General features: G+C 37.6%; 1 protein-coding gene across 1 annotated transcript in view; it reads right to left on the minus strand.

Moving 5' to 3' along the window:
• The window catches only part of LOC126457745 (protein FAM98A), a 59,808-nt gene that overhangs the window by 20,104 nt on the left and 25,361 nt on the right, over positions 1-14,343 (minus strand). Inside the window, exon 5 of the mRNA XM_050094292.1 lies at positions 7,328-7,507. Within this exon, the coding sequence (XP_049950249.1) occupies positions 7,328-7,507 (180 nt within the window). The remainder of the gene's footprint in view (positions 1-7,327; positions 7,508-14,343) is intronic.

The following is a 14,343-nucleotide window of genomic DNA, read 5'->3' on the forward strand; positions in this document are numbered from 1 at the left end:
AGTTGATCATGAGATGAGGCATATGGGATTTTTCTAAATCATAGTGTAGCTTGAACTGTCTTTTGGAGGAGGAACAGTTCTAGTAATAAATAATACATTTTGTGACCCATCACGAAATGTCATCAATTAAGTCCTTAATAATTTGTGTTGTAATGTGCTACTGAAGGAATTCATATGGGCAGCCAATTACAGGAAGGAATTCATATGGGTGGCCAATTAGAGAAATGAATATGTACAGGTGTAACGTAGCACTTTCACAAATATCTGGTAATAGTCACAACAGAGCCACCAATTCAAAGTTATTAAGGATGGTTATTTGTCCTATTAATATTATGAAGATGGTGGTCGTAAGTGTGAGGTGTGCATGCCTGCGTGAATGAATGTCAGGGTGTATACGTGGACAAGGGGGAAAAAAAAAATTCCCAGAGTTTTCCCGGATGACCCGGTTAAAAATATACTTTTTTCCGGGTAAAAATATAGTTTTTCTGTGTTAAGTGACAGAATACTTTCTCACAGAACCATAAAACTTATCCACCCTTTGAACGGTTAAGGTTTTATACACCAGCGTAGAACTTCCTTAAACTTTAGAAAACAAACACTCCTCCCAAAAAAAAACCACAGGCATTTTGGAAAGATCTGATGTGTAGCAACATACGCTGTATATTACAAAAGTAAATGATTGAATTCCACCACACACAGCACGTTAGTTTCCGTAGCATTGAAATCGAGATTGCTATGCACTTTAGTAAGGCAATCATAGCTGATGTCACGTGATCTCACCAGCTGATGATAGCCGATATTCAGGACATAGGACACGTGACACAGTCAGCCAAGAGCAACCAAAGTCACTGTTCGATAGTGCGAACACATAAACAGGAAAGTTAATGGTTTAAATTAATATACATAGTGTAGCTACAAGAAAAGCTAAGCTTTCACATATAATATTGGTCTGTTTTGCATGTGTTACACTTTCATAAACATCACACAAATGTGCCAATAAAATTTTAAATACCTAAACATCTACGCTCGAAATTCTTCTAAGTGGTTGGCCCTCAGAGTGTTAAGCTTTACATGAGAATCATTTAAGAAATTCAAAGTACATTTGCACATGTAACGTAATTCATCTGGCGTAAAATGAAATTTACTTTGAAAGTAACACTTTTCAATCACCTTTTGTAATATTCTCCTGAAACCTGTTATAATCATTTCAGCAGTTGTCAGAGTGCGCCATAAAATGGCGTTACTGCGCGTGCGCAGCTATGATGACATAAGAAGGCCACATATTCATACCTTTACAGCATTAAGAGATCTTGCATTACACCGTACACGAAACAGATCATCATAGGGTACTCCAAGAGCATCTGAATTTCGTAAACCAGACCAAAATGCATAATTTGGCTGAAAGTGCACATCTGTATGTCCAGATTCACAAAGAAGCAAGCACCGACCTGATATTAAGCTTCTCATTGTGGTTTTAGGGCTGCAAATTTTATCGGAGTATCAGTACTGTATTCTCTCAGGCTTGGTTCTTTACTACTGCATAACGCCACATGTGGCATGTGATAAAAACGGGCACTTTTAATTTAGCAAACAGTTGACACTGTGGAATGAAACACTCCACTTCAAGTACGTTGACTGCCTGTGTGGAAAAGATTAATATAAGCCAAATTTCTTTAGCAAATCAAGGAAAATAACTTTAGTGTTCTGCAAGGCAATTAATGCTTGACTTCCAAAAACCTCGGAGTAAAATAAGATCAGGAAACTAAAACTAATAACATATTTCAGCTTTCCATAAGTATGTCAATGTACTTTAATTCATTTGTTAGCTCTTGGACACAGAAATCCATTTTGTTTTCATTTGACATGAGAGTTGTAAATGAAGAAGAAACAGAAAAATTGCTAAACCTAAACACAGGTCACGTGGAGATTATCACCTCTCTCCACTGCAACTTAGACTGCTCTGCGCATGCCCGAATCTGGCAGCTTGTGTTCACCAGAAGAATTTTTCCGGCTAGTGTCTGGCTGCTTGCTGCTACTACTACAGCTAACAGCCGTACTTCAAGTAGCCATAAGCAGGAGCAGGTACTGCTCACATGCGACTCAATTGTGCCTGCGCACAAGTCCGCTGGCAACTGCTCAAAGGAAACTAATGTAAGCCATTGTGACGTCATGGTCACCAAAAGCAGTTTGTTGTTATGAAGTATTGTGTAGTCTTTGTCCTAAGGCCTTTGACACATTTTTGTGTTGGCACACTTATGTGTGCACTGTGTTTTGTTTTTGGAGATGGCGCATTTCCTTTGCAAACTCACGTTTATTTTGGTTTTCTTTCCCTTCTTTATGTTTTACTGCAGCAGCATTATTTTTTAGCAGCAGGCTAAAGTAAAATTTTTCACTGGAATATCAGTTCTTATCAGTCAAAATTATAAAAATTTAACTGAAAACAGAAACAATGAAAAATTCCTGGGTTTTGCCTGGTTTTCTACTAGGTGAAAAAGTTCCCGGGTTTTTCCCAGTTGTTCCAGACTGTGTACACCCTGAATGTATGTGTGTGTGTGTGTGTGTGTGTGTGTGTGTGTGTGTGTGTGTGTGTGTGTGTGCGCGCGCGCGCGCGCGCGCGCGCGCGCGCGCGCGCGCGCGCGCGCGCATGAGTAAAGTTCACTTTTCTGACAAAACCTGTGGTTGAAAGCTAATATGCGTCTTTTAGTTGTGCATGTCTGCAACTTAATCTGTTATCTTTATGGTATGTAGCACTGTATCTCTTCCTCAGATCGTTATTATTTATACAAGTATTTTCATCTACAAAAAGATTTAGACAGACTGCAACAGTAATAAATCTAATGCACACCATATGTACATTTGTAATAATGTTCATTTAAGAAAACTAGGTTGTAGCAATATTTGAAACTTTTACTCTAATTAAACAATATGTTATAGGAAAAAGTACATTACAATCGAACATTCTGAATATATTCAACTCTTCATCACAATGGTTGAAAACAATTTGGTGGTTCTAAAGGAAATCAGAGAATTCCTATTAAGATTTTTACGTGCGGGAGCAAAGTAATAATATCTCAATCAACAAACAAGAGTTTTTTTCTTTTGAATCATTAGTTTTCTGACTGGTTTGAAGTGGCCCACCACAAATTTCTGTCTTGTGCCTATCTTTTCACCTCCAAGTAGCACTTGCAACTTACATCCTCAATTATTTGCTGAATTTATTCCAATCTCTGTCTTCCTCTGCACTTTTCATTCTCTACAGCTCCCTCTAGCACCACGGAAGTTATTTCCTGATGTCTTTACAGATGTCCTACCATCCTGTCCCTCCTCCTTGTCAGTTTTTTCCATATTTTCGCGAAATCTGCAGAGAACCTCTTCACTTCTTACATTATCAGTCCACATAACTTCCAGCACCACATCTAAAATGCTTTGATTCTTTTCTGTTCTGTTTTCCCCACAATCCATGTTTCACAACCATACAATGCTGTGCTCCAAACTTACATTCTCAGAAATTTCTTTTTGAAATTAAGGCCTATGTGTGATACTAGTACACTTCTCCTAGCCAGAAATGCCCTTTTTGCCATTGCTAGTCTGCTTTTTATGTCTTCCTTGCCCCATCCACCATGGGTTATTTTGCTGCCTAGGTGGCAGAAATCCTCAACTTCATCCACTTCGTGATCATCAATTCTGATGTCAAGTTTGTTGGTATTCTCATTTCTGCTAACCACCATCACTTTCGTCTTTCTTCAGTTTACTCTTGATCCATATTATATATTCATCATAGTGTTCATTCCATCCAACAGATCCTGCAATAATTCTTCATTTTCACTCAGGATAGCAACATCATCAGCGTACATTAACACTGATATATTTTAATCCCACTCTTGCGCCTTTCTTTTGTTTGCATCATTGCGTGTTTGATATACAGACTGTATAGTAGAAGTGAAAGACTGCATCCGTATCTTACACTCTTTTTAATCAAAGCACTTCATTATTGGTCTCCCACTCTTATTGTTCCCTCTTGGTTCTTGCACATATTGTGTATTACCCATCTTTCCCTATAGCTCAACCCTACTTTTCTCAGAATTTCGAACATTTTACACTATTCACATACACGTTTTCAAGGTCGACAAATCGTGTGAATGTGTGTCGATTTTTCTTCAGTCTTGCTTCCATTATCAACCGCAGCGTCAGAACTGCCTCTCTGCTGCCTTTGCCTTTCCTAAAGTCAAGCTGATCGATGTGTAACAGATTCTCAATTTTTTTTTCCATTCTTTGGTATATTACTTTTATCAGCAACTTGGCTGCACGAGCTGCTAAGCTGATTGTGCGACAATCCTCATGCTTGTCAGCTCTTGCTATGTTTGGAATTATGTGGACTTGTTCTTCCGAAAGTCTGATGGTTTATCACCAGACTCTCAAATTCTGATCACCAATCTGAATAGTTGTTTTGTTCCCCCAATGATTTTAGAAATTCTGATGGAATGTTATCTATCCCTTCTGCCTTATTTGATCTGAAGCCCTGCAAAACTTTTACATTCTGCCTCTAATACTGGATTCCTTATCGACTTTTGTTTCTTCTTCTATCACATCATCAGACAAGTCCTACCCCTCATAGAGGCCTTCCATGTACTCCTTCCACCTCTATGCTCTTTCCTTGCATTTAACAGTGGAATTCCCATTGCACTCTTAATGTTACCGCCATTGCTTTTAATGTTACCGAAGGTTGTTTTGATTTTACTATGTGCTGAGTCGGTCCTTCCAACTCCTTCACATTTTTCATGTAGCCATTTCAACTTAACTTCCTTGTGCTTCCTATTTCTTTAATTTCTAAGTGACTTGTTTCTCTCTATTCGTCAATCTCCCTGAACATTTCTGTACTTCTTTCTTTCAGCAGTCAGCTGAAGTATTTCTTCTGTTAACCATCATTTCCTCACAGTTACCTCTCTTGTACCCATGTTTGCCTTTTCCGAGATGTTCATTCATCTTCAACTAATCTGCCTACTGAGCTATTCACTATTGCAGTATCTATAGCCATACAAAACTTCAAGCATCTCTCTTCATTCCTTAGTATCTCTGCATCCCACTTCCTTGCACACTGATTCTTCCTGACTAGCCTCTTTAACTTCGCCTACTCTTCACCATTACTAAATTGTGATCCGAGTCTCTGTCTGCTCCTCTGTATGCCTTACAATCTAATATCTGATTTTGGAACCTCTGCCAGAGCATGATGTAATCTTAGATCTTCCCCTATCTCCCACCTTTTCCCAATATAACTCTTCCTCTTGTGATTCTCGATCAGAATATTCACTATTACTAGCTGAAGTTCATTGCAGAACTGTCTGTCTCATCTCTCATTCTACTCCTTTCCCTTAAACTGCATTCCAGTCCCCATTAGATTTTCATCTCTCTTTATGTTCTGAATTCCCCGCTCAATATCCTCACATAATGCATTTCTTCATATTATGCTTGCAACTCTGGCATATATACCTGAACTATTGTTGTCGATTCTGATGACAGCAAATATCTCAATGAAATGTTCTCAGTGACTCAATGTCTTTCTTACCTTCCAATTCATAATGAATCCTACTTCCATTATGCCATTTTCTGTAGCGCTGTTGATATTACCCTATACTGATCTGACCAGAAATCCTTGCTTTTTTTTCCAATTTCACTTCACTAACCCCCACCATTGAGCCATATTACTTCCCTTTTCCAATTTTCTAGCTTACCTACCATGTTCAAACTTCTGACATTCCATACACTGAGCCGTAGAACGTTATCCTTTTGTTGGTTATCTAACTTAACTGCTCCATCATGAACTTACATGTAGATAGGGCATCTATGAAGGTCTGCTGTCATTCAAAAAATCTCAACTTGGAAACTATTAGAGAGAGACTCATGGTTTGTTATAAACCATTTTGCAGTTCTCAAAGGCTTTTTTCCTCTCTCTTCTGTTGCAGATTTTACTTGGAGTGCATGAAAATGATGACAAAACAAGGAGAAAGTGCAATTTGTCATCTGGTATACAGAATTCAAGTCTGGCAGTGGTACTGCAGAATTATTGAAGCCAGTCTGCAAAGGCACCACTGGCAAAGCATGTATTTAAACAGTCTGTTTACATACATTTCCTGAGAGTTGGACTGATTGTTAAGATCACAATGTACAGCTCCCTGTTCTCTAGATGCCATGCCATTAGATTTATTTTTGTCTGGTTATGACAAGAATCATGTGTACACAACACCAGTCAATGACATTGCTACAGTCTGTGTATGAAGCAATGACGCAATCTGAACTGTTGATGCTGCAATGCTGACTCATACATGGACAGGACTCTTAATATCACCTCGATTTTCTATGGCTGATCTCTCGCCGCACACTGAAATTCTGGTGTAACAGAAAAGAAAAACTTTTAGAGCTACTGAACATTTTACAATGAATCACAATTCTCTTCTCTAATTGTTTTCAAATTATGGTTTTCTGAAATGATAGTAGAACTTTATGGATACCCTGTAGCTCATGTTTACATTTCTGATGAAGGAACTATGACCCAAAATGTATCTTAAGTGTTGTACAGTAAAGTTAACAACTCACCATTTACATTTCACAACGCACGTTCCACCATATTTAAATGCTATAAGTAGATTTTTAAAAAATCAGATTTTTGACAAATTGTCATATACCTATCACTCCCTGATAATGACTAAGTAGTCTTCCAATATCATGTTTGTTATGTTTTATGGCACCAAGTTTTCAGCACTCAGTGATGTGTGAAAAAAAAGATGTTTCAACTGCCAAAACTGGAAATTTACAAGCTTCAAATGTGTGGTGCAGTCCTACGTAACAACTAAGCAACGACAAAACAGATTAGTTTAAACTGTGTTGAGTAAAGTGACTGGTAATAACTTTGGCGCAAGATTGATGACTGCCATCTTTCAGAATATATACTGCGACATGAAGTCAATAGTCATACACTAAACTGAAGATAAAAGTAAAGAGTTCGAGCGCATTACACAAAAATAGTACAGGGCAGCAGCATTCACAAGTGAGTCTTGATATGACATTCATGATAATGATATGAAGTATTTTACAGTTCATTATGAAGCACAAATCTAGTAACGTATGTTAAATCTTATGTATAAAACTAATTATTTCTCACTAATTTTTACTTTCAATTATTTACGAACATCAAACTGAGATTTAAAAATTGAAAATAATCATAATTAGTACATTCCTCACTGTTTCTGTAGATATTAACTAAATTTAGATATAGTTCAGCTACAAACTTCATAAAGGAATAGAGCATTGCTCTTTATTAAAGGGAACCAACCTGAAAAGACTGTATAGTCACATCTAATCTCTTTATTAGGAGTTCTTTCCGTACACGATACTCGTCTTGCATTTCAGACTGTAAGTTAGCTAGGATGTGCCACTGTTTGTCCGATAGAACACCTGTGAATAACGGCTTCCCAATTAATTCAGGAGATGCTTTCGCCAATACCTCCTTCATCTGTAGGGAAAGAAATTATGTAACTGCATGTACACAAAGAAGTAAATTCATCAGCAATTTATATAATTCATTGTTTCCATACCTACATTATTGTAAAACACACTTTGTTAACATCTTTGCTTATACGTAAGTGCCAGATTATACGGAATGCTTGTAATACAATATGTTCTTAAAAGAACGAAAATGCGGTCCAAGAAGACTAATCTATTTACTGTCTGTTCTATTAGCTAATTTTGATTGTGTCTTTTCCAAGCACTTATCACAAAACTCAAGCATCACATATAGCCAGTACATACGTTACGGCACATCGTTTTCATGTGCATATGTAGCATCAATACAATCCAGAAGTGCTGTATTGTATTTGTACTACACATGCACACGAAAATGATGTGTGCTGTTACATATGTACTGACTACTTAGAGAAATAATATATGAAGCTCGAGACTTGTGATAAGTATTTGAAAATGACCAATGGCTGAAATTAGCTAACAGCACAGACAATAAATAGATAAAGGCCTGCTTTGGCCATGTTTTCAGTCTTAAACATATTGTGGTTGTGGATTGGAATGACTCCTTACCCTCTCCCTTAAAACCCACTTCCTTTCGTCTTTCCCTCTCCTTCCCTCTTTCCTGATGAGGCAACAGTTTGTTGCGAAAGCTTGAATTTTGTGTGTATGTTTGTGTGTCTATCGACCTGCCAGCGCTTTCGTTCGGTAAGTCACCTCATCTTTGTTTTTATATATAATTTTTCCCACGTGGAATGTTTCCCTCTATTTTTTATATATATATATATATGATGTGACTTACCAAATGAAAGTCCTGGCAGGTCGACAGACACACAAACGAACACAAACATACACACAAAATTCAAGCTTTCGCAACAAACTGTTGCCTCATCAGGAAAGAGGGAAGGAGAGGGAAAGACGAAAGGATTTGGGTTTTAAGGTAGAGGGTAAGGAGCCGTTCCAATCCCGGGAGCGGAAAGACTTACCTTAGGAGGAAAAAAGGACGGGTATACACTCGCGCACACACACACACACACATATCCATCCACACATATACAGACACAAGCAGACATATACAGAGGCAACGAGTTTCAATCTTTGCCTCTGTATATGTCTGCTTGTGTCTGTATATGTGTGGATGGATATGTGTGTGTGTGCGAGTGTATACCCGTCCTTTTTTCCTCCTAAGGTAAGTCTTTCCGCTCCCGGGATTGGAACGGCTCCTTACCCTCTCCCTTAAAACCCACATCCTTTCGTCTTTCCCTCTCCTTCCCTCTTTCCTGATGAGGCAACAGTTTGTTGCGAAAGCTTGAATTTTGTGTGTATGTTTGTGTTCGTTTGTGTGTCTGTCGACCTGCCAGGACTTTCATTTGGTAAGTCACATCATCTTTGTTTTTAGATTTCCTGATGAGGCAACAGTTTGTTGCGAAAGCTGAATTTTGTGTGTATGTATGTGTCTGTCTGTGTTTTATATATATAATTTAAAAGACAGACAGCGTCTGTATCCATGGTGTTACTGTAGGCCTATCTTCATTGTGGCTTGCTTCCTCATGTGATGGCTCTTTTTGTGTTGTACTGCGAGCCAACCAGTCATCTGCTATCACCACTGTGGGGCAGAGGCCCGTGTAGAAGTGTCTTCACACATCTTGGGCACAGCACACTTGTTTCACCGCACACTTTCTCTCACTAGTTGCCCTGGACATTCATGTGCAACAGCCTTGGAGATTCGTGTGTAACAATCATCACATTAGTAAATCAATACAAATGTTGAAATAAGTGCAGTGACTGAATTCTCTCTGATCATTCAGTATTAGATTCAGTTCTTCCTTTTTGTGAGTATAAATCTCAAATTCCTCCAAGACATTAATGAACCGTCCCTTTTGAGCCCTGTGTAGGATGTCGAAATTTTGCTCAACATTCATGACAGAGTGCTTTCATGTTGCACTATGTGCCCCAAATAATGTTTTGGTCCAAGAGTTTATGTGCTCCCTGAACCTTGTTCCAAAGCTCCTCTCCGGTTGCCCTATGTACTATTGTTGCAGTTATTGCATTTGATCCTGTACACATCTGCGTCCTGAAATTTGTTCTTACAGTTACAGATTTCAGGGCAAACTTGAATTTTAACATGTCACTTGTATGGAAACTAATTTTAAAATTTGCTTTACAAGAACATATCACAATTTTGTCAGAAGTCCTTCCATTGTAAATTAAAGCCAAATACCTTCCTTTGTTGTTATTCTTAACTGTGAAATGACTTAAACCTACTTGTTTTAATTGCTTCTTTATTTTATTATTCATAACTTTTCACCATGTCCTTGCTCCTGTTCTCATTTGCCACAGTCACTTGCTTTAAAACATTCAGTTCTTATTTTACATCCTGCTGGCCTAGCAGCAATCTTAATAACCTGTACATCACTGCACTGAAGTACACCCACTAGCATCATGGAGGGTGGCATGAGTGCCCATTAATAACAACATCTACACATGTACATATCCTGACTAGGCTAAATTCATGTTTTCTGTCATTCTTTGTTGGGTTAAATTTAAGTATTTTATGCCGTTATCCTCTTCAAAGTCCACAGAGAATTTAATTTTTGGGTGCTGAGGACTCATTCTATGTGCTACATTTTCTCCTTTGTGTAATAAAATCTAATCATCCACATATCTCCTTCAACTATTTTTCCTTGGAAAAGAAATTCTATGATGAAGATCCTTATATTAAAGAGGAAATCATGATTACAGGAAGTATGGAGAGGATTTGATTTGATGACACAGAGGAGACAAAAATGAACTGAAAACAAAGTACATGAAAAGTTCTCAGTACCAAAAATTAAATTTACTTTGGACTGAGGAAGATAATCACAATAAATTATTTGATTTAACACTAATAATCATAGAAAATATGAATTTAGCATGTTCAGAAAACATACATCTACAGATAGTATTAATGACCATTCATACCACACTCCATGCTACAATTGGGCATGTTGTAATGCAATTGTGGACAGGTTATTAAGATTATTATTACACCAGCAGGAAGCAGGAAAAACAGAGCTCTAAAGCGAGTGGCCATAGAGAATGGGTAAAGGAGCAAGGACGTGGTGAAAATTTATAATAAAATGGAGAAGAGCACCTAAAACAAGTAAGCGTAAGTCACATTTCAGAAAAGAACAACGACAAAGAGTATATGGCTTTAACTTATTTCTAACAACACAGAGAGATGTTTCCATACCACAAATATCAAAATTGGTCTTCATACAAATAACATGTTAACATTCGAGCTCTGTTATATAATCTGTAATATTAGGACTGAGTTTCAGAATTCAGGTGCGTACAGGATCAAATGCAACGACTGCAGTAAACAGTATGTAGGGCAAACGAGATAGCACACATACAGTTGGAACATTGAGCAAAATATGGACATCCTACATATGGCTCAAAAGGGATTATTCCTTGACGGTTTGAAGGAACTTGAGATTTACACTCATAAAAGCAAGATCTGAATGTAATCCTGAATAAGCACACTGAATTATATCACGTTTATTTAAATATTTATTACTTACTAATGTGTTATGATTATTGCTTACATGTGTATAAGTCAACTGGTGAGAGAAAGTGTGTGGTGGAACAATTGGACATGTGCAGTGCCTGACATTGGTGAAGGGGCCCTCCTGTGCAGCCCTTTGACAATAGGGATGGTCAGCAGACAACTGGTCGGTTTGCAGCACAACACCAAATTGGCCATCACATGAGGAAGCAAGCCATGATGTCAGGCTTCCAGCAACGCCAAGGATGTGGACACCGCCCCCCCCCCCCCTCTTAAATTAGAAGTATTTCATAATTTTATTATCTCCATTCTTATCAAACAAGCAAAACTTATTATTGACTCAATGTGTGTGTGTGTGTGTGTGTGTGTGTGTGTGTGTGTGTGTGTGTGTGTGTGTGTGTGTGTGTGTGTGTGTGATCTAAATGTGACAAATATAGCAGATGCCACCTGTAAGCAGTAGCCTTATGGAATATTTCAAGAACATGGATTCTACAAAACCACTATTTTATTACGTGATGTACGTGTGAATTTATTGACAGAAGGATGGGTTGCTCTTGTAATTGATACAGTACGGTACATTCTGGTGCATGTGATGTTTGATGTTGGCATGCCATGGCAACATTTTTGCATTTCATAGAGTAATTTTACAGCACGTGCTGTCTTCTTTGTTTTTAGCCTCCTTTTTGCACTTGCAGATACGCACGTTGTATATGTTGTTTAGTCTTTTGTAGCTGTAAGGAAAGTCTTAAGACCAGTGTGTTTTGCTTTATTCTAAAGTACCTTCAGTAGTTACTATAATAATGTTCTTTCTTCTCCTACAATTTGGTTTTCTAGGGTCGTGAACAGTTCACATGCTTTACTTACTACTATAAGCAGTGTTAATTCTCATCATTACCCATGTTTTTTTTTGTTGTTTACTTCCACATGTATGTGTTGGATTTTAGCACACATTTCTCCACTGTGAAGAAGTACTGTCATCTCGCCATTTCATGTGTTTTGTTTTGCTATTGCTGTAGTTGGAAAATATAAACACTCGCAGAACAATAGCAGACACTCCTGCAATTACCAAAACAAACAAAAGATGAACACACCCCACAGCAGCAAAACAAAACACACATAATAGCAAGCACAGTTTTCTTCACAACAAAAAAACGTGAATGTATTTAGTGCAGTTGAAACTGCTGTGTGCTAAGATCCAACACAGACACAAGGAAGAACAGGAAGAATGAAAGAAACAACAAAAAACAGTGAGTAAGAAAACGAATTAACACTTTTACAATAGTACGTAAAGTGTGTAAACTGTTCATGATCCTAGCAAACAAATTGTAAGAGAAAAAACCATGATGTTAAAGTGACCACTGAAGGTGCTTTAGAATAAAGCGAAATGGGTTTGGTCTTATTAAGATTTTCATTACAGTTGCAAAAGACCGTAATTAAGCAATACAACTTCTCTTACTGTTGCCCACAGATCACAGAGGATGGTTCATGTTGAACCAAGATTAGGCCTTTTAAAAATTAATGCACTCAAGATGGATAATAATATTCCATTTAAAATCAGTAATTGCAGATCTGTTCCCCAAGAATGTTATGTCAATTTTCAAAATTTATGTAAAACTGCTGACATGTGAATGGAGGCAACTCTTACTGATTTGGAATACATGTCCTGGATAGGAATTTTGACCTGACCTGGAATAATTCAAACTGTATGCAAATACCTAAAAGATAACATGAGACACTTTATGAAATAAGTGCTTAACAAAAAAAATGGGAAACAACAGCTGTTGGCTTACCCAAGTAGCTAATTTCCTTAATTGTGTAGGCTCAATTAATAGAAAGCAAGTGAATTATTCATCCAAAACAAACCAACTCATTGTTTTATAATTACAAGTGTGATCATTGTTTCATAATTAGAAGTGTGACTGACCTGTCAAAACCTGAACCTGCTTGTGATTATAATTACTGCTTTACTGCTGTTGACACCGGAGGGCACAGGAAAAATGGTTCTCTTCATTAACTCCTTGTTCTAGAAATAATATCTTAAAATTTAATTTGTTTAACCCCTGTCCACCAAGCCAGATACACCATTCATGGTTGTTATTGATGTCCTCTGGAGTCTCAATGTATGAGATGGATCCTTTTGCTGTGCTCATTAATAGAGAGTGATTTCCAAGAAGTGTTACACATCCTGAGTGTTTGTTTTTCAATAGGTTTGATTTTTCACTGGAAGTATCAGTTTTGTCTTTCATATCTATGGTTCAATGTTTCACCTCTTGCACACTTTGAGATTTACAGAATTCATATAACTGACAACACCAACTATAAAAGCCTGTTTAACAGTAAACCAAGGACTACAGAGATGCTTGTCCTCTTTTGTGGTCATCTCCAGAAACACTGAAAATTGCAAGAGAAACCCAACATACCACTTTTGTGACTGGTACACTAATAGCATTTCCATGAGTGTTCTTCCTACACATACTAAGCATTTTGCATGGTGTAACAATAAGGACAAGTTCATAGACAAAATAGTAAGGCCAACACACAATATAAATATTATACAGGGTGGTGAAAAAGTTGGTGGACAGTTTGTTACAATAATCAGACTAGTGAGTTGTTGAATGCGTGATCTGTGAGACAAGTTTACAGTTGTAGTTTTCCGAACTGTCACGTTAAAGAAAGAAGAAAGGATTTTTGCGTTAAACACCTTTTATAAGAGTGGTGCTACTGCAGTTGTTAATGATTGGGGATTACACTTTAGATCAAAACCACTGTCGAGACAAAAAGTGTACAACATGTGAGATAGATTTGAAGAACATGGATTAGTTATGGAAGCACCAAGATCTGGCCAGCCAACAACAGTCACAGCAGAGGAAAATTGCCAGTATGTTTAACTGTGAACCAGTGAAAATCAATCAGACCATTAGCAACTGACCTGGATTTATCACAAAGATCAGTGCAAAGAATGTTACCAAACAGAAGTTTAAAGTTTACATTCCACATTTACGTAATGACGACGTGCTGAAAACTCTCAAGAAATTTACTTTCAACACAATGGTGCTTCAACACATTATGCCACTGCTGTCCACGACTGTTTAAACGAAACTTTCCAAAGAAATGTGATTGGTCGAAGGGAAGGTATTGACATGCCTCCATGTTCACCAGATATCATGTCCACGGATTTTTTCCTATGGGGTGTCACCAAGGACTCTGTTTATTCTCAATAACTCCCAGACCATTGTTGAACTAAAGATCTACACACAATGCATTTCACAATTTGGACAGTGATA

This window comes from Schistocerca serialis, chromosome 2 (assembly GCF_023864345.2).
Source record: "Schistocerca serialis cubense isolate TAMUIC-IGC-003099 chromosome 2, iqSchSeri2.2, whole genome shotgun sequence".
NCBI classification, from domain to species: domain Eukaryota; kingdom Metazoa; phylum Arthropoda; class Insecta; order Orthoptera; family Acrididae; genus Schistocerca; species Schistocerca serialis.